The following is an 18481-nucleotide window of genomic DNA, read 5'->3' as shown; positions in this document are numbered from 1 at the left end:
CAGCAAGGCTTGCTTGAGAATGCCACAAGTCACTTATTCAGGCCATCATTTTGCAAATACTTTCAGCTGACAAAAGCCAGCACAGCTGCCAAAAGAGTCCATTCTTCTCACCCCTTCATCTCCAGCTTCCCTGCTTATGCCTCCCTTGTAACATCCCCTCCCCTGTTTTTTGGGAGTGTTTGTGTGCTTGTGCAGTGAATCTGGACTGGAAAGCTGATCCACATGAAAACTAACCTTTTAAATTCTTTTCTGCTGGGTTTATTCTAAATCGGATTACCTCTCTGACAGTTGCGATACGTCCATGCAAATACTAATGCTATACAAGAGAAGGAGCAGGGCGACAGCAAAGACAGGTAGCTGAGAGCAGGAGAGGTTTGCTTTCTCTGTTGGTAATACCAGCTTCAGCCAGGTTGTAGTAGTTGTAATACTGCAGCTTCCTGTTATCTTCAGCCATTAAAAAAACATTCTGTCCTGGCACACCAAGAACTTTTCTGTAAAATAGTGTAGTCCGGAAGACCTAGTTGGAAATGTTTGAGAAAGTGGTAATTTTTTTTTTTTTTCCAGTTAGGACCCGTTAGACCAGATGCTGCATTTTCATTAAGCAACTGCGCAGATGTAGGAAAGTCAAAGGAAACCCCTTCTGTACCCAGAATGATATAATTTAGTCTCTTCCAGAGTCAGGAGATGCCGCGTTGTCCCAGGGTAGCATGCAAGTGGTATCACAGTGCACAGACCAGGCTGCGGATGCAGAAATGTGAGGGGAGAATAAAAGGCCTTTGACAGCCTCCCCAGGCTGGGAGGCAGAGGTCAAAGGGGAAGAGAGCTGTTGTACATTGGATGTTTGACTTGTCAGAATTTGTTTAGTGAAAAAATGTTTCCCAAAGCTCCTTTTCTGGGCTCTGGGCTATGCTCAGAAAAGGAGGTAAAATAACACAGGGGGAAAAAGTTAACTCCCTAACATCAGACATGGAGAAGGAGTGATATCCACTTCTGGCTATCAAATTCTAAGTGTGAGGGGGGAAACTTCACCCTCTAGCCTGCCTCAAAAGAGTTGGGAATACAGAGGTTCCCAGTAACGTGTTCAGGAGGTTATGTTATCATGGATACTCTGGAGAACAGGGTCTGACCAGCTCCTGGGAATCCCTTATACCCACCTTTGTGCCTGTTATACCAATGTAGCTCATCTTTAATATGAGCAGGATTTTCAGGGGAGATGCAGATTTTTAGCAGTGATAGCCTGGCTGAGACCAATGAAGGTCTCAATTACCTTCCCTCTTATTTGTCATGAAGCATCTGTAAAAGACTGGAGTCTAAGCAAAATTAATCAGGACATGTGGGGTTTGAGGTACCGACAGAGCCTTCGACAAGGTCTGAAACAGGGATGAAAGTATGGGAAATCATGACAGCATCAATTTGAGACAAGCAAAAACTGATCTGCACTAAAAAATGTCTCCTAAAGAACACAGTCTCTTTTCTATGCTTGCTGCCAATTGTACTTGATTAATCAGGTTTCTGTGGGGGTGTTTTCCTTCGCTCCATTCCTAACAGCATATTTTTCCATAAGTGATCTTAATCTTGCAGATAATTAATTGCCTGCAAGATCACGACTGTTCCAAAGAAGTTGCAATATTTTGCCCTTCAGAAACTAATAACGTTCTTGTTGGAAAGCCATAAATACCTTTTCAAGACATCAGCCCCACAAAGGTATTTGTACTTTTAAAAGTAATCATTGTGTGTTTTCCTCCCCTCAAAAAGGTGGGGTGGGAGTTAGGCTGGTTTTCATCCTGTGGAGTTGATTGAAGCTTTCCTACTGAAGTCTATTAGATAGTTTCAAACCAGGGAGCATTTATGTGCAATACACCTGTTCCCAATAGTTCCCCCACCTCCATAAAGACAGCTGCAGCAGAAAGTCCTATTCACTCTGGGGAAAACACATTTTATAATATCTTCCCATCCCCCAGCCAGATGGGATCAAGCTGAGGCAGCTGCAGTTCCGGTCCCATGAGAAATACTACAAAAAGTGCAATTAAAATAATTAGTTAATGCCTTTTTTATCCAGCATGGTAACAAATAGGGAAAAAAGCTTGAAATAGCTTTCTACATATCAGTCCAATATGATATTGGATGCTTCCCAGGATTGCTCTAATCTTTCCATAGGGCTTTAACAGAGCTTGTGGGTGCTTGGCCTGTTGCTGGATTAAGGATCTCTATTACCGATGGTAACAGGGATAGGTTAAAGCCACTTGAACAGTAGATTTTGATGAGGAAAAAAAAAAAAAAAAGTGAGTCTGAATTGATAATAAAGTGATTTAGACTCTGCTTCCTCCCTTGGAAATCAAGATTGCTTCCCATTGATTTAAGCATGTACTGGCTTAGGTTCTGATTAAGCAGAATTTGCCCGATGATTCAACTTTATGGGGGATGTACAAATGAAAAATACATGACCAAATACATCCCTGGCACAACTTAGTGAAATCTGGCATTTACCCAATCGTCATCTGCTTGTTGTTTGAGGGTTTCTCTGCTAACCCTCAAATGGTGCAGCAAGTGAAGATTTCTTTTGTAGACATTTTAGTTCCTTTTCCTGACGTGTTCATAACAAGTAAAGTGGTGTACCAGGAACAGTAGCCCCAGTAAGCTGTATTTGTCATTGCCATAGTAGGTGGTATTTAGTCTGCAGCCAAGTGAGATGACCAAAGGGTGAAATATAACCTAAAAACCAGGGCAGATTCTCTTAACAATCTTTGTCTTCCCTGATGTCACTCAGATTTCATCCAGGGGCCAAATTATGCAAACATGAGTATTTTTTCAATTTATATTCCTGTCACTGTTCCCTGCCATCCCTGTGGGGGAACCTGGAGGTCAGGCATCTTAGCGAAGGCCATGAAAATAAGGGAATGTTGAATAATAAATGCTTCAGGTCATGCAAGCTGTTCCTATCTCCTACCCTCCTGACAGATGATTACAGAATAGCCTAGCTGAGGAAGTTTTGAGTGGCTCACACAGTGATTCTGGGGTGTTAGTACACAATCTGTGAAGCTGTCAATGCTCTTAGCCTTTGCATGGGTTGTCAAAGGAGTTTCTGAATCTCAGTAAGTGCTTTGCCACATGGCAGGGACTTTCAAAAGCTACGTGCTATATAACTGGGCAATTCCTTTTAATGGTATCAAATTATTTAATTTACGTTGCTTTTTAAATTGTTTCAGTTCTAGGAGAAAAGTTATTTTAAGGTATCTGGTTTTCTTTTATTGTCTGGAAACGTAACTCCCCCCCTCTCCTTGCCCCAGACCATTTCTGAATGTTACTGGGAGGAAGAGATACCATGACTGCCCAGATTTGCCTTGTCTTCCTTTTGACTGCGAAAGGAGGGTTAATAGTAGAAGTGGGAAGAAGGGTTAGCAAAGGGGAGTGCTAGTCATGTGGACAGAATGCCAGCAGCCAAGCTGGCACATGTTGTTTCATTCGCATGAAAATATGTTTTATTCATTTGCTGATGATCATCTACAGTAGCTATGAAAAAGAAAAAAGAGTACTGAAGTAGTACTGGAAATCTAGGTGAAATTCGGTAGCTTTGTACCCCTTCAATGCAAGGGGCTGCAGGAGATGTGAGTTTCTGTGACAGTTTCACTGGAATGAATCTAGGCACTTTCAGTGGATTAAATATTAAGGGAGAAACATTCATAGCTCACTTCCTTATGTTATTTACTTGGCATTAACTTCAACTTGTTGTCATGCTGTTTTCACACTTGGCCCTCTCACCAGCATTTAGGCATCCACCATGCTGATACCTGCAGCTGAAGTGGTCATCTTAAACTCCCATTTTAGTCAGGAAAATACAAAGACAGTTTTAGGATGTGATTCATTTGACCTAGCTTAGAAATGTACTTTAGGATGAAAAGAACTGCTAGTCTCCATGGAGTATATTGTCTAAATCTCAGCTAAGTGCACGGAGGGTTTTGGTAGGCTGTAGGCACATACATTTATGGTGGGAGCCAGGTACATCTATGTTTAGTGCTATTAATACCTCGATTTCCTGGTACCCGTGATCTGTGTGTGATGCTTGTCTGTCTTAACCAGATGATCCTGGGGCATGTCAAGTAGTTCAGGATGACAGCACTTAGGGAAATGAATCCTGTGCCTAGTCAGGTGGATCCTGCTCTTGCACTCCGCAGAGTGACAAAGTCATACGTTAAAAGGCAGAAGAGTTTTTTTGCCTTACGTCATGTGGAAAGCTTCATGCAGTTATCCTTGTTACTCCTGCGGTACACCTGCAAGGCCAGGAAATGCTATGATTGCTAGTTCAGAAATGAGGGAGGAGATGCTGGGAAGGGTAAAGATACTCATCTGCATGGCGTATGGAGTGTAAGGTGAGATGACTAAGTGGTAGATGACTCGACTGCACCATGCAGAAATCACAGTTCAAGTGCTGGAAGCAGCCATGCTTTCACAGAAATGACGTTTTGCTTTCCCAAGCCAGCTTGGAGATCTCAGCACTGCGGGGTAGCTCTGCCCAAAGTCATGAAGGAAGCCTGGTGACACATGGAGCTGAGCCCAAACCTCCTCCTATTTGGCAAACGATAGTTAGGACTGTTGTACCCCCCTTGGGATGAGGATAAGGATGAACTCGGCTTTGGGCCTACTGGGAGGATGTTTAGGGTTTTATGTTAAAAAGGGATTGGATAGTTCTGCAAAAATAGCAAACTAGGGAATAGTTAATGATTTTTGAATTGAATCTCTTACTTTTAATATTAATAACCTATTAAAACCAATGGGGTATGAAACACTTGGAGCTGATGTTTGAAGTCAGCTTGGATGGATATTGTTGAACTGTAACTTTTTTGTAGCTCTGTAACTTTTCACTAGCTGCTGGGAAGATAATACTGTTAACAGGAACATGTAAGTTAAGGAGCACTGGCATGCCTTGATGGGAGAGTGGGGATGGCAAGGAAGGGCAACAGGCATGAAAAGCAGAGTCAACGGCTTTCCTGCATATTTCAGAGAAGGGTGATGTGCTGGTTCCAGGCAGCAGCTGGTGAATTCAAGTATGTATTTAACACTCAGAGTCATGCTCTGTTCTGTGTAGGACCAGTCAGAGCTTTCAGGGATTTACCAGGTGTGTGGCCCAGAGCAAGGTATGTATTCCTGTGAAGGTGGTGACCATCTAAACTGAGATCATGTGCCACAGCACAGTGTTTATTGTGGAAGCACTGATTTTTGCAGTGCCAGCCAATTCCTCTGCTTTGTCAACTGGATGGAGCAATGCTGAGAAAAAAGGCATGTCCTTCCTTTGCAGAGAGCAGGTGGATGCTGTATGTGTAGATCTGAACTACAGCTTCCTTGGATTTCCAAGCCAAACCTGTAGTGGTATCCAAGGCAAGGGGTTAGCACCTGAACCTGAGCTGTCAGAGGGAAATTGATGACCATGCCATAGTTCCTTGCTGTGTGGAAAGGCCTTAAGTTCCCTATTGCTTTGTATTTGATAGCGTGCATTTTTCCACTTGGGAAAAGTGAATGGAAAAACTCTACCCAGGGCGGTGTATTGTGAGGGGTGGCTACAGGCCTGAAGGAGGAGAAGAAAGAGAAAGTGGGAGGCTAGAAGGCTGTAAAATAAAAATGGGTAAGGGACAATCTTCATACACCCTTTCAACCTTCCTTTTGATTTCCTTGTCTGTTAAACCTTAGAGCAAAAGTTTAATCAGTTTATAATGGCAGTATGCAGCAGTATAGCATACATCCTCTATAATCTGTCTTTGCCACAGTAAAAATAAGAGGAGCATTTAGTGTGATTATTGCCCCTTTTGTTAAACAAATATTTTGCCTGTGATTCCAATGGAGGTGGATTGGACATTAGCATTGTTCTTTTTTTTTTTGACAGCTACTCTCATAGACTGCAAGGACCCACAAACAGTACTAGTTATGATTTTTGTTGTCACATCAGGGGAGAGCTTTCCTCATCCATTAGCCAACTTTTGGACCTTTGAAACTTTCAGTGTGAATCTGGCACCATGATACATTTTCTTAAGTGCTGCATGGGTTGCAAAAGAGGAATACTGATTTGGCTGTGTGATCCACATCTGTGAAATGGGAACCAAGGTAACGTGACAAAATGAAGATCCAAAATGCAGATACAATATTTAATTTTAAAGTCATTATGAAAAAATAGAAAAAGTAGAGTATCTTCCTTGGTGACTTTTTGCTGTTTAATGTCCCAGCATATTGAATCACATTTGAAAGTTAAATGCATTGAAGAATATGTGTGGAGACTGAGCCCAAATAACCGTGTTTTTACTGTGCTTGAGCTCCAGATTTATCTTCCTTCTTTACCGAGGTCCAAAGCCTTAGTCAGTCACTGCCACTAGCTGCTTTGTTGCTGCTGTTTCCTCATGTGGATCTTATTTATTGTCATTTGACAGAAACTAAAAATGCAGTTCAGAAAATGCTTTATCAAGAGTAATTTCTTCCCAGCAAGACCTTTTTAGCTACGCAGTAACATGAAAGCATCAAAGTGCCAGGAGAACTTTTTTAAAATAAACTGCCCTGATACTAAAATAGGCTTTAATTGATTGAGAATTGCACTGAGCCTGACAATCTCAACCATTTATTATTATTTTTCCTTTCAAGCTTCAGCTTCATGTGATTTAAAGTGACTGAATTACAATTCCCACATACCTTCCTACCCACAGTGCATAAAAAACCCCCACGCATGAACTTCTTAGCTCCAAAGGAGCTGCTGGATACACCTGGAAGAATATTAAAAAGCTGATTGAAAGTGAAGTCTACATAAAGGTGGTGATGATGGGAATGTTCTGCAAAAAAGCCCTGTTCTGGCTAAATGCCATGCTGTGCTTCCCTCTCCTCAGGGGAGAGCTCTCCTGGAGATATCTCTCCCTGTCAAAGGCATTTCCTTAATGTCTTCTTGTAGAACACTGGATCCTGTAGGCCAGATGCTGTCGCAACTGCCTATGTTGGAGATTAATAATAGGCTGTGGATAAACTACCACTCTGTGTTCTCCATTTTAGGTTTTTAAAACAAAACACAACCGAGTGGCTGTACTTGGCTAGTTAAATAAAAAACTTCTTGCAGGCTCTCTAGCAAAAGGCCAGCACCACCACCAAAGACTGCTGATAAATGTGCAAAACTTTCTGGCTGATGGAAAAGGGTCTGTACTGGCAGTCCAATGCTAGAGAGAAGTAAGCACTGGAAATAAATTGAGTATTGTAAATGGGGTCAGGTATGGGGTTTCTTCTTGGCAGTATGTTGTGGAGGATGGAAGTCTGGTCAGACATTCATTAGAGATAACTAGTGATACTTTTAAAAGTATTTCAGCCATACTCCTGACATGGTTGGGTGTGCAACCAGGAAAAGCACGGATCACAACATACAGCCTGGGGTGTGTTTTTATACTCATGCCAGTACAATGGGGCTCGTGGGACAAGGGTAGCTGCAATCTCCCCAAAGGCTGTGCTGTGTTCGGGTCAGAACAACTCCCAAGCTAGCCCCAAGCTTCAGTTGAGTATCATAGCTCTCGACAATTCACTGCAGCTAAGAGCCAAACAAGGATTTTAATTTAACTCCCAAAATTTCAAGAGGAGGAAGATGCTTAATTACCCTTTTGGCTGGGGCCCTCAATCTCCCTGTCCATGTCAGCACTGCCTGTGACAGTGCAGTGACATTTATGTTCACAGAGCCAGCAAAGCTCAAACTGCTGGTAGAGGTTAGGGGTGATCCAGGCCCTGTCTGTGGATTTGTTTCTCAGTTTGGGTGGCCAGCTGTCCCCTTGGGACTCCCAGACTTGCTGGTCAGCAAAATGGATCATTGTTGCCTTAGGTTTGCATCCTAGTACACGTTTGCAAGCTGAGCAGGTTGCATGCTGTCAAAAATCACCTCTAAATTACAATTCCTGCTCTCTGTCAAGTGGGCTAACAAATTCCTCTCTCACCTTTCCTTCTTGCCTGCTGAAATTATAAATTCTCATGGCAAGAACTGGCTCTGCTAATGCCCAGCCACAGTGTCTAACACAGTCCTGTTCCAGGAGTGGTCTCTCTTTCCTGCCCTAATACAGATAAGCATGACTGAGGAATTCACGGCAGATCACAGATCCAAAGGAAGGAATTTGAAAGGGTCGCCAGTTTTATTAATAGCCATCTCTGTAACCGCATGCAGGTCAGACCAGACACTGTGCAGAGCTAAAAGCTGAATCCATGCTCTCACAGGAGGCCATAAAGATGTGCCTAGTGTAGGGATAGAGACTTGTTTCTTTAGGGTTGGTTGTCCAGGCTTCTAGTGAGCACTTCCACAGTGCCAGAAGAGCAAAATAAAATGTATTTCAGGAAGAGAGGGAATTTTTGAAGACCATAGAAGCCAGCTGGACTTTTTTTATAATTTATAATTTTTGTCATGGACTGAACTAAGCATGGTCTATTTAAAAAATCGTGATATGTCTGAAAACATATTGGCTTTGCCTAGAAGAGTAACTCAGGTAAACAGGTAGACTACCCAAGAAAACACTTGTTGCCTACGGGGTGTATTTAGTAATCTAATCAATGCAGCAGGAGGACATCATGAAGAATGGTTTGAAAGCTGAATGTCTGGGCTGCTTGAAAGTTTGTGTGAATTGAAGATGATGATTAATTCAAGAGGAATATACTTCATTCCCTCGAATGCAAAATCAATGCAGAACTGTGGTAAAAAAGCAAGGTAACTTTTCCTAAATAATTTTCTGCAGTAGGTCTCTTCTACATCTTCATTGTAACAATAGTGTAAAATTTATGTGGAAGTACTTAATTAGCTGATTATTCAGATGAATATTTTCTTTTTCATATTTGCCCCCATTCTGATTAGTACTGACACAGCAAAATCTGTTCCAAGATCAGATTCATTGTCTCTGTGAATTAAATCTAACTTTATATGCCACATTATGTTTTTTTAAATAACTCGTATGAACAATTTTATTTTTGATGTAAAAATGTATTGTTAAAATAGTAAAATAATTATTAATTGGGTTTTTCAGCATTAGCTGACCATGGGAAATATTTGTTCATTGCAGTGTTAATTCTAGAATATTTTCAGCAAAAAGAAGTATCAAAACTTTCAACTGCCATTAAACTTGTAAAGTGAGTGCCACTGACTCCAGCACTTCCCAGGTTTTCACTAGAAGGTTTTAAGTGTGGTTTTGATGAACTAGGTGGGAGTTATGCCTTGCTCGGGATTAGAGGCAGGATCATGTCCCTATTATGAGAGCAAGTGTCAGCCATGGAAACCCTTTGACCCCTCCATGGTTCTGCCAACATCTCAGTCCTGTTGATTTGATGCTAAATCCAGGGCTCCCATGCAGCGCTCCAAAATCAAACTAATGCTTTTAACAGATAATTCCTGTAAAAGCAATTTGATCTTGTTTCTTTTTCCCTGCAGAGAAACTGACCTTTATCATTCTCAATTACTTGCAGGGTTGTTGTGAGCCTGTACAGGATCATAACAATCCCACTAAACTTCCTATATTTTCTAGTGGAAATGCAAGGCTGTCCCTAGTATTGAGCTCAGCTTAGTTTTGCACTTTGCTATATATTTTAGCAAGCCCTGCTATAAGAAAGTGTTAATAGTAAATGTACAGCACTATAGCCATGGCAGCCTCTGCATCAGAGCTTCCTACCAGCGAGAGGAAGACCTCATTCCTTTTCCAAAAGAGATGGTGTCAGCTGTGTGAAAAAGGGATATTTTATGCACTGGGTCATTTCTCCCCCAGTGACTATGTGACCCATAATAACTGGTCAGGATTCAATAAATGATGTAATGTATATCCTGTGTACAGACCATATGTTATCTTCAGGACACTTCCTCTAATTCAGGTGGGTCCACAGGTAGGAGGCCCGGTGCCAAATTAGCTGTTGTCACCTCCTTGTGCCTTAGCCCAACCCAGAAGGAAATAAATGTTTACATCTTAGCTGAATTCAGCTTACTTCAATATTCCAGTTTAAGACATATGGATTTGTGTAGTAGTGGGGGACTAGACATTGTGTTAAGCACTAGATTATGCTAATAAATTCATGTTTTATATCTGCAAAAGAATTAATATTGATAAGCATATGTTTATGAGTTTCATATTCAGCAGAACCTTCCAGGCATATACCTATGTACCAGTGCTTTGCAAAATCAGGAATCTAGCAGTTGACATGAGCATAGTAGAAACTGTAAATAGACTTGATTTATTTCTAATTTAGGGGAAAAAATGAGATGTAAAAAGTGTTCTGCTAAAACCTTTTACAGTCCATAGTATTCTGCTGTGCTGCGTGTGAAGTTCTTTAGTCTGCCTAACAGTCATGAAGAGGAGTGGAGAGTGGCTGAGCAGGCAGGGAGAGAAGAAATCCTGAAGGGCAACACAAAGCATGTTTTGCTTTACTCTGAACCTGTACAATACTGTGAGTTTAACACGTTCAGTTATCTATGCCATGATCTAAACAACCAACAGACAGATCCTGCTATCCGAGACACTAAATGCCCTAGCTTTCAGTTGAAATTAGAGTACATAATCAGTCAAATGCTGATTCAAATGACAGGTTCAGTGAAAGGTACTTAAGGAAATTCCCAAATAGACCTGCCCATTAGACATGAATTTTTCTGTTTCATTTGCATTAAAAAATGAACCGCAGCTTAGAATTAAGGGATGCATATTGTCCTTTCAGCAGAGAGAGATGTGCTTGCTCCCTGCAGAAGAGAAGAGTAGAGTCTGACTTCTACTTCTTGTCCTTTTGCTAATTCAGCTTTCCTTGTGTGGAGCTTCAGAAATATGGTCTTGGTGGTTAGCCAAGGTTTCTTTGCCTTTGAGATTCAATGTTAACTTTTTTTAAAAAAATTTGGTTCTCCTTTGTTTGAACTTAAGAGCAAATGATGAACTCCCACTGGAGGGTATCCCTGTCTGGAGCATATTCATGTTTGTGTTAGAGGGCTTAGAGTCTCACTGCTCTGGCTGGAGGAGTTTCTTGTAATAGAGTAACTCTGATGATATTTAGCAAGCAGCTCACATACAACAAATAAAGGCCAGCAACGTGTAAGACAGACTGTTTCTGGCACCTTCATATTATGATAGGCTATGAGCAGTTCCATTTTGCCATGTTTGCTTTAGCCTCTGAAGTCTATGCTCCAAGAATCGGTATAAGAATACCCTTTCTGAGCTTGTGAGTATCATGCAGCTTATTATTCTCTCCCTCACCATCTCATAAGATGTATTTTGAGTAGCTAATACTAGTTAAGTGGATACTTGATCCTCTGGTGATGGAAGACATCTTATTTACTGGGTTCCTGTGCTCTGGCATGATGCTGACTGGAGTACAGTGTGATGTGGCCTGGACTCTCTGTATGTTCCCAGTGCCATTGTAGCTACATTGCCTGTTGCAGGGTCAGTGCCTACATGACTAGCAGTCAGTGCTGTACACAGCACCTGAGGCCCGGTCATGCCCAGCAAATCTGTGTTTGCAACACAACTTACTGTAAAGTCCTTTTCCCCAAGCCCTTCTCAAGCTCTGGAGGGGGTCTTTTGTTTTCCGATGCTTGCTTAAGTGCAGGGTGTAAAATAATTTACAAAATATTTTAATTTGTTCTCTGCAGAGGCCTGATGCTTTCAAGGAGGCCTGTAGTAGACAAGTCAAACTCTCAAAGGGCCCCTGGGAATGAGTGCTGGAATTGCTCATTCAGCCCTTTTGCATGCACTATATGACTGTTTTCTCTCACAACAAATGTTGCAGGCAACCTTGAGCATCCTTTGAAAATTTGTCAATAGACATACTATTTCTTTATGCTTACACAGAGCTGCTCTGCTTCCAGTTCTGCAGTGTTATTGTAGTACTGGGCTGAAGGCAGCAAACAGATTTCTTTTACATGTTTCATCAAGAATAGTGTCTGCGTAAGATCTGGCAAAGGAAACCCTCTCCACTTATATATCTTTGTACTTTGCTTTTTGCTTTAGGCGTGCAGCTCTCCTGCACATAGGCCTCTCAGGTGCTGTATCCTCTGGCCAGCTCTGATATAGCAGAGAAGGATGAGAGGACACAGAAAATCAGAGACTGACTGAGAGAACATGGTGCTTTCGGGCTGTTTAGTGCAGCTCGGGCCGACCATCAGTCCAGGAGAAAGAGCAGCTGCTTGGCTTATGAGTTTGGTGCACTCTAACACAGATATCAAGAAAAAATCACTTTGATTGGAGGGGAATAGAGGAAGAAAAGCTGAAAGTGTTTTCACCAAAACCTAAGTGATATTAATATTTGTAAAACTGGCATCACACCATCGAAGGTCATAAGAAGCCAAATTCTACTCTCTGATACTTTGTTGTTATTGTAAAATAACTCCTGGATCAACCGAGACAATTTTTTTTGAGAAGATTTTCAAAGCTATCAGTAAAAATCCAACAAATCAAAGCATTAAGTACCTTTTGCTTCACATCTGCCCTTACTGTCCTTACCTCTCAGCTCGTCCATACAAATCTACCTGTGTAGTATCTTGTGGGATCCCACCCTGGGATTTCTGATGGCCATACTGCTTTTCTTGTTACTGAGAAGGGTATGTGGTTAGATCTGTCTAAATGGCATGGTTCCTATATGGAAACGTTCTGGTATTATATGGGCTTACATGAACTGATTGTTAAAAGAAACATATTCAGCCCTAGAGCTGATGACTTTGAGAAAAGGGAATCAAAATGCTTTTGCTGTTTAATTTGCAGTCCCCTGGTATTGTATTTAATCCCAGTACAGTACAAATGAGTGCATCCAACTCAGTTATTTTTCTAATCAAAATACTGTTTTTCTTCCCCTGGTTCAGGAAGACCTCGAACCACAAAATGGTAGGAGAGTGTTTCCAAGGAAGCATCAGTATGTCCTTGCCCTCTTCTTCTACTTTTCCCTGTGTAGCCATCACTGGCCACAGTCAGACAAGGCACTGTGATGGATAATCTTTGATCTGACCCAGGATCACCACTATTTTATAGGCACAGGTGATAACTGAAGCATTTAGCAGAGCTCACAAATGCATGTGTGGGAGCTTTGGAAGGGACAGAAGAAGGACACGTCAGAGGCTGGACCTGCACCTGCACCTTCTCTGCAAAGTCAGGATTGTCTGAGGGGTTGGTCTCCTCTGGAGGTTCTTGCCTGTAGGAGTGTGGGGTGACCAGGTTCCTACCTTAAACACTTTTGATACTTTTGTTGCTTAAAATTAGGTAAGGCAAGGCCTGCTTTAACCCTTGATTGTCTTCCCTAAATTGCCATAGGTCATGCTGAGGACTAGCCCTCGCATCAGGAACTGGGTTGAAAGGGTTGCGAAAAGTTACCTTTGGCTCTTCTTCCCATGCAGCACCAATTGCAGCTGAGACAAAGTCCAGAAACAGTCCCCTTTTGCTGCTTTGCACAGCTGGGCTGTGCTGGACAGCTGGGCTGCTGGCACACTAGTACATTTTGATTGTTACATATGCTGATTTAAGTGTTGGAAAATTTATCCACACAAAAAACTTCCCATTCTCTTAGATAAAGGATTTTTTCCCCACATTTTGTTGTCAAAATCTTTTTCCCATCTGTTATTGGGGCAAAATGACCTCCTAGCCAGGATGTTTTATTCACGGATAAGGCTTTCATTGGAACTTGTTTTAAGAAGCTAAGGGTTGGGGGCAGATTTTGCTCCTAGTGAAATCAGCAACAAAACTCCCACTGATTTCTCTGTGAGCTGAATTGAGTCTCTCCTGACAATGGGGAGGTTTTTAGAGGAGTTATGATGGCTGTGGACAAGGTCTCGTTGCTTTGCCCTTTCAAAAGAGAACTGTTTCTGGTGGAGGAACAATCAGAATATTTGTCTCTTTAAATGAATGGTTCTTAGAGCCTGCACTGAGAGGCAGTCTCCCTCTCTGCGGCTGTGAGGCTACTCAGAGCCTCCAATAAATCAGCATGCAGGAACTGAGAGCTCTGTCCTTGAAGAGATGCACAGTGACCTTGCTTATGCTTACTCTGGAGGAATAACCAGGGGAAATATAGGAGCCCAAATAGTGAGCGGTGTATGACTAAAGGCACTGCATTCTGCATGAAAATGCTACAGTACTGAAGGGACGGTACGGACAGCATGCTGTTACACAAAATGCAGCTTTCCTGCTAGCCTGACCAGATTGCTGCTGTTGTTTTTTGCAGGGGACTGAATGAAATCCTCATGATCGTTACATGCTTGTTGAATAATAGCACACCCCAGTCACGTCTCCTTGCAAGCACATTTCATTGGAATCACTGAGCAGAAGCAAAGAAGAGCTGACGACTATGTGTTTCCAACATGGGTTGCCGGAGCCCTGTGTTTGCCATTGGCTGCAGTTTTCTGGTTTATTTGCAGCTTCCCCCATCTGGAATATGAAAATGGGATTGAAGTAGATAATTGCTAGCAGCGGGTTTTCAAGAGAGGCTTAGAGGAAACAGAATGCCTCTTGCACAGCACAGGCTGCCTGCACTGAAAGAGCTCTGAGAGATGATTTTAGATGTTACCCACGTCTGAATCTCCTGGAAACTTTACCATGGAAGCAAGCCACTGCGCACAGTCCTGGAGCTAACATCCAAAAGGGGCAAGGAAGGGGCAGCAGGGCCAAACAATGGGATACCTTGTCCTTGGATTGCTCAGAGAAAAGCCAGCAAGCGTTCCCCTCCGCTTCCCAGCAAAAAGGGCATGAAGGCGACAATGAACTGAATTTTACCAGTGGAGCTTCAGTGGCTTTTAAGAAGGATGGGCTACACTGACCCTTCGTCAAGCAGGGATTTGCTGGGAAACAGAACTTTGTTCTTCATATTCATCTGCGCCTTTGCCGTGGTCACCTTGCTGCAGCAGATCCTCTATGGGAGAAACTATCTCAAAAGGTAAGGGGGGATTTGAGGGAATAGGAAAAGTTGTCTGATCGGGCTGAATGGAGACAGAGGTGCAGCCATACCATTATAACGGTTCAAACTACTTCTCGGTGTTGGGCTGACAGTATTAATATCTTGTCAGTCTGGGAAGGTGCATCCGGCATCTGTAATGTCTGTTAGATTATTAATAAAGGAGAATGTCAGGCAAAATATAGTGATTTGTGTGTTTCTTAGATTGTGTTTTAATCCTCAGCTGTTGTAAAAATCTAGGTTTTACTTAACTTTAACTAGAGTGACTTGTAACACCTGATCAGACCCTGCCATATAGGCTTTTCACCCTATGCAACTTTAAGTTGAAATGTCTTGAGAGGTTGAATTAAGGTAGCATGGTCATTGCCTGAACTTTAATGTATTTAGAAACAAACATGCAGATGCAATTCCTAAAATCAAAGTGGCAATATTAGTGTTTCAAATAACACAGAGAGCACTTTATTTTTTTACTGCTACATTCTTATGACTTACTGCTGAGACCACTTTGTTGTAGAGCACATCAGTCTTTGATCTGAAAATGATACTGCTCTTTTTACAGCAAACACCAGTGGGGATCTTCAAGTGTTTAACCTTGACCCATGCAGAGTTTATTTTACTTAAATCTAGTTTGAGGTGTTACAGCTTGTATGCTTTTATAAACGGGAATGTTTCTCTTACATGCTTTGAGGTAAGTGGGTTTCAGTAGTGTAGGCAGCTGCTGTGGAATTTTTTACTGGAATTTAGTTACATTTTGCCAGAAGAGATAAATGGTTTGGTTCTTGCCTGGTTTGTAACTCATGTAGCTTTTTGCCTTGTGCCAACAGCAAGCAAAATGCTGACATATCAGCAAATGTTTCTCGCTGGGGGGTGGGGGGGAAACAGCAAGCATGACATTAATATGTATAGACAGGAGTGTTGTCGTTTATCCACAGAGCAATTTGTGTGCCTTGCTTAGCAGCGAGGCCTTGGCTGGGGGACTCTGTCTGCTTTTGGGCACCTCACTTCCAGAAAGAGGTGAGTCAGTTGGAAGGAGCAAGAATAAGCAGAGGTATAGGAAACATGTATTTGTTTGTCTTGGGAGAAAATTGAGGGGAGATATTGTAACTGTCTTGAAATACCCAAACTATTTCTGCCAAGAGGAGGATAATAAACACATCTCTGTGAAGGCTCATGACATGACAAGAAGTCATGGGCTTAAGTTGTAGAAGGAAAAATTTGGGTTTAACCATGAAGGAAACTTTTAAAGAATAACAATACCCAAGGAGGTATAAAATCTTCATCTTTGGGGCTTCAGGAACCTAGAATCATAGAATCATTCAGGTTGACAAAGACCCTTGGGATCATCAAGTCCAACCCTCAGCCCTACTCTACAAAGTTCTCCCCTACCCCACATCCCCCAACAGCTCATCCAAACGACCCTTAAACACATCCAGGGATGGGGACTCCACCCCCTCCCTGGGCAGCCTATTCCACTCTCTGACCACTCTTTCTGGGAAACATTTTTTCCTCATGTCCAGTCTGAACCTCACCTGTTGCAGTTTAAAGCCGTTCCCTCTTGTTCTGTCACTAATCCCCTGTGAGAAGAGACCAGCACCAACCTCTCTACAATGTCCTTTCAGGGAGCTGTAGAGAGTGATGAGGTCTCCCCTCAGCCTTCTCCTCCTCACACTAAACAGTCCCAGCTCCTTCAATGGCTCCTCACAGGATTTATTCTCCAGGCCCTTCCCCAGCTTTGTTGACCTCCTCTGCACTCGCTCAGCACCTTGATAACCTGTTAGGTAGAAAAGGGTAGTACTGAGCTGTCTTGGTGTTGAGAGAATGACTTTATGACCAGTTGAGGTCTTGTCTTATTTCCTCCATTTTTCCCATTTGTCCTGAAGACCTTGCAGCCCTACCAATACTTGCTTTTCTAAATTGAAATGACTGCAGCAGGATTGGAGCAATGAAAAATAAATCCCAAGTATAAACTGAAATGAAAAATGGCAAAGTAAAGATAAAATGTTGAGAAGATGCAACTAAAACTCTTTCAGTGAGTGATCTCTATGGCCAGTTTCTGTCCTGCCTCATGCCCTGTGAGCCTCTCCTGTCATCAGTGGGCTGTGGGGAGTGAAAAAAGGGTGATGTCCGATTCCCTGGCTTGCTAGGAGAAAATCTGGTTCTGAGCACTCTGACATCAAAGGGGCTCAAGCAGCAAGATGTGCGTACATTTTGTCACTTTGAGGGGAAAACACTATTTCTTGGGGTTTTTTTTAAATTCCAGCTTGTAATGATTTCTTTCTTTTCCTTTTTTTTTATGATATGAAAGAGTCTCAAAGAGGGTTGTCTCCAACTCAGTGCAGGGAAGAAGCCCTTTGGCTCCTTTCTGCTGGGAAATGCTAATTCCCATCTTTTATGGAAATAAGAATGGAGAATGTGGCAGTCTCAGGCTGTCAGTTATTAATGATAGAAAGATGATTTACATGGCAGCCTACATAATATTATCATGAAGGTACTTTTTCACTTTTTCTTCCCCTCTGTCACTCTCATGCCCTGCAGCACATTGTGGTGACCATTCCTGGGCAGTTTAATTGCCAGTCCACTCCATGCAGGGATAGCTGTAACCTTTAATGAGTCTTTTCTTTCATAAACCTCCTGTGTTAAGTCCCCTGTTAGAAGCTGATGCTGGCTGGGAGGTTCCTTGGACACGTTATAGCTTGCACCTCCAGGGATCACGGTGGAGCTGGTGGTTTTGGAGAGCATCCTTGCAGAGGGGAAGCGGGATATTTATAGCTTTGGTGCTGCTTGCCAAGCTGGAGCTTGAGGATGCTGCCTAAACCTAAAGCCATTTACTCACTAGGATTCAACATGCTGCTTGTTTTATGATAGCCTTTGCTTGCATCCCAACATCTGCAACAATAACAGGCCTCTGGGCCTCTTCCCAAGGCTGTGGGAAGAAATTCCCTAGTGGATTTTGAGAAACCTGAAAATTGCCCTGGAAGGGCTATTCCAGTAAACATACAATGCTTTTAAGCCTAAATATAACACAAGGTAAGCTTGTTTCTCTGCGAGAAGACGGTGGAAATGGGTAAAGGCCAGCAAGGCAGGGGCAATCTGACTAAAAACTAGGGACTGGTCCCAATAAGTGGTGTGGGCAAAGGTACTCTTTTCTGGGAGAAAGATGGAAAAGTTAGCTGTATGGCTGTAAGTGTGCTGTGCCACTTGCCCTTACAGGAGGGAATGGGCTGTGTTTATTGCCGTAAAAAAACACCTTGAAGCTCTCCATGGAGGGTGCCATGGAGGCTTATGGTTCTGTGTTTGCCTGTGACCATTCTCCCAAAGGCTGGCTGTGGGGATGGCAGGACTGCAGGCAGGAGAAGATGCTCCAGGAAAGAATCTCTGCTCAGTGAAATCTGATAAGGGGCCCAGCCTCTGATGAAGTCCTTTCTTTCCCCTTAATGAGATATTAATGAGCTCGCATTGCTGGAAGAAAGGGAGAATCTAGAGATTGAATTCCTAGGTATTCACGTGTTTTTCACCCACCATATAATGTTCTCTGCTCCTTCCCCTGCTGTTTTGTACCGTGTCATTGGAAAGCAGAATCTTGCCCACCTTTTTTTTC

The 18481-nt window shown here is 42.5% G+C and overlaps 1 protein-coding gene across 6 annotated transcripts in view; it reads left to right on the top strand.

Annotated features, from left to right (window-relative positions):
* ST8SIA5 (ST8 alpha-N-acetyl-neuraminide alpha-2,8-sialyltransferase 5) overlaps positions 1-18481 on the top strand; it is an 82893-nt gene that overhangs the window by 18072 nt on the left and 46340 nt on the right. For 4 of the 6 annotated variants that reach the window (XM_074812576.1, XM_074812574.1, XM_074812577.1 and 1 more), the window contains one exon: positions 14158-14865. In XM_074812576.1, the coding sequence (XP_074668677.1) occupies positions 14735-14865 (131 nt within the window). In that variant the 5' untranslated portion in view covers positions 14158-14734. Of the gene's footprint in view, positions 1-8259; positions 8699-13979; positions 14866-18481 lie in introns of those variants that run through there. The other 2 variants (XM_074812573.1, XM_074812578.1) reach the window with 2 other exon arrangements.

The sequence above is a fragment of the Strix aluco genome, chromosome Z, assembly GCF_031877795.1.
Source record: "Strix aluco isolate bStrAlu1 chromosome Z, bStrAlu1.hap1, whole genome shotgun sequence".
NCBI classification, from domain to species: domain Eukaryota; kingdom Metazoa; phylum Chordata; class Aves; order Strigiformes; family Strigidae; genus Strix; species Strix aluco.
The sequence above is the reverse complement of the archived record's forward strand: the minus strand, read 5'-3'. Positions and strand labels throughout refer to the sequence as shown.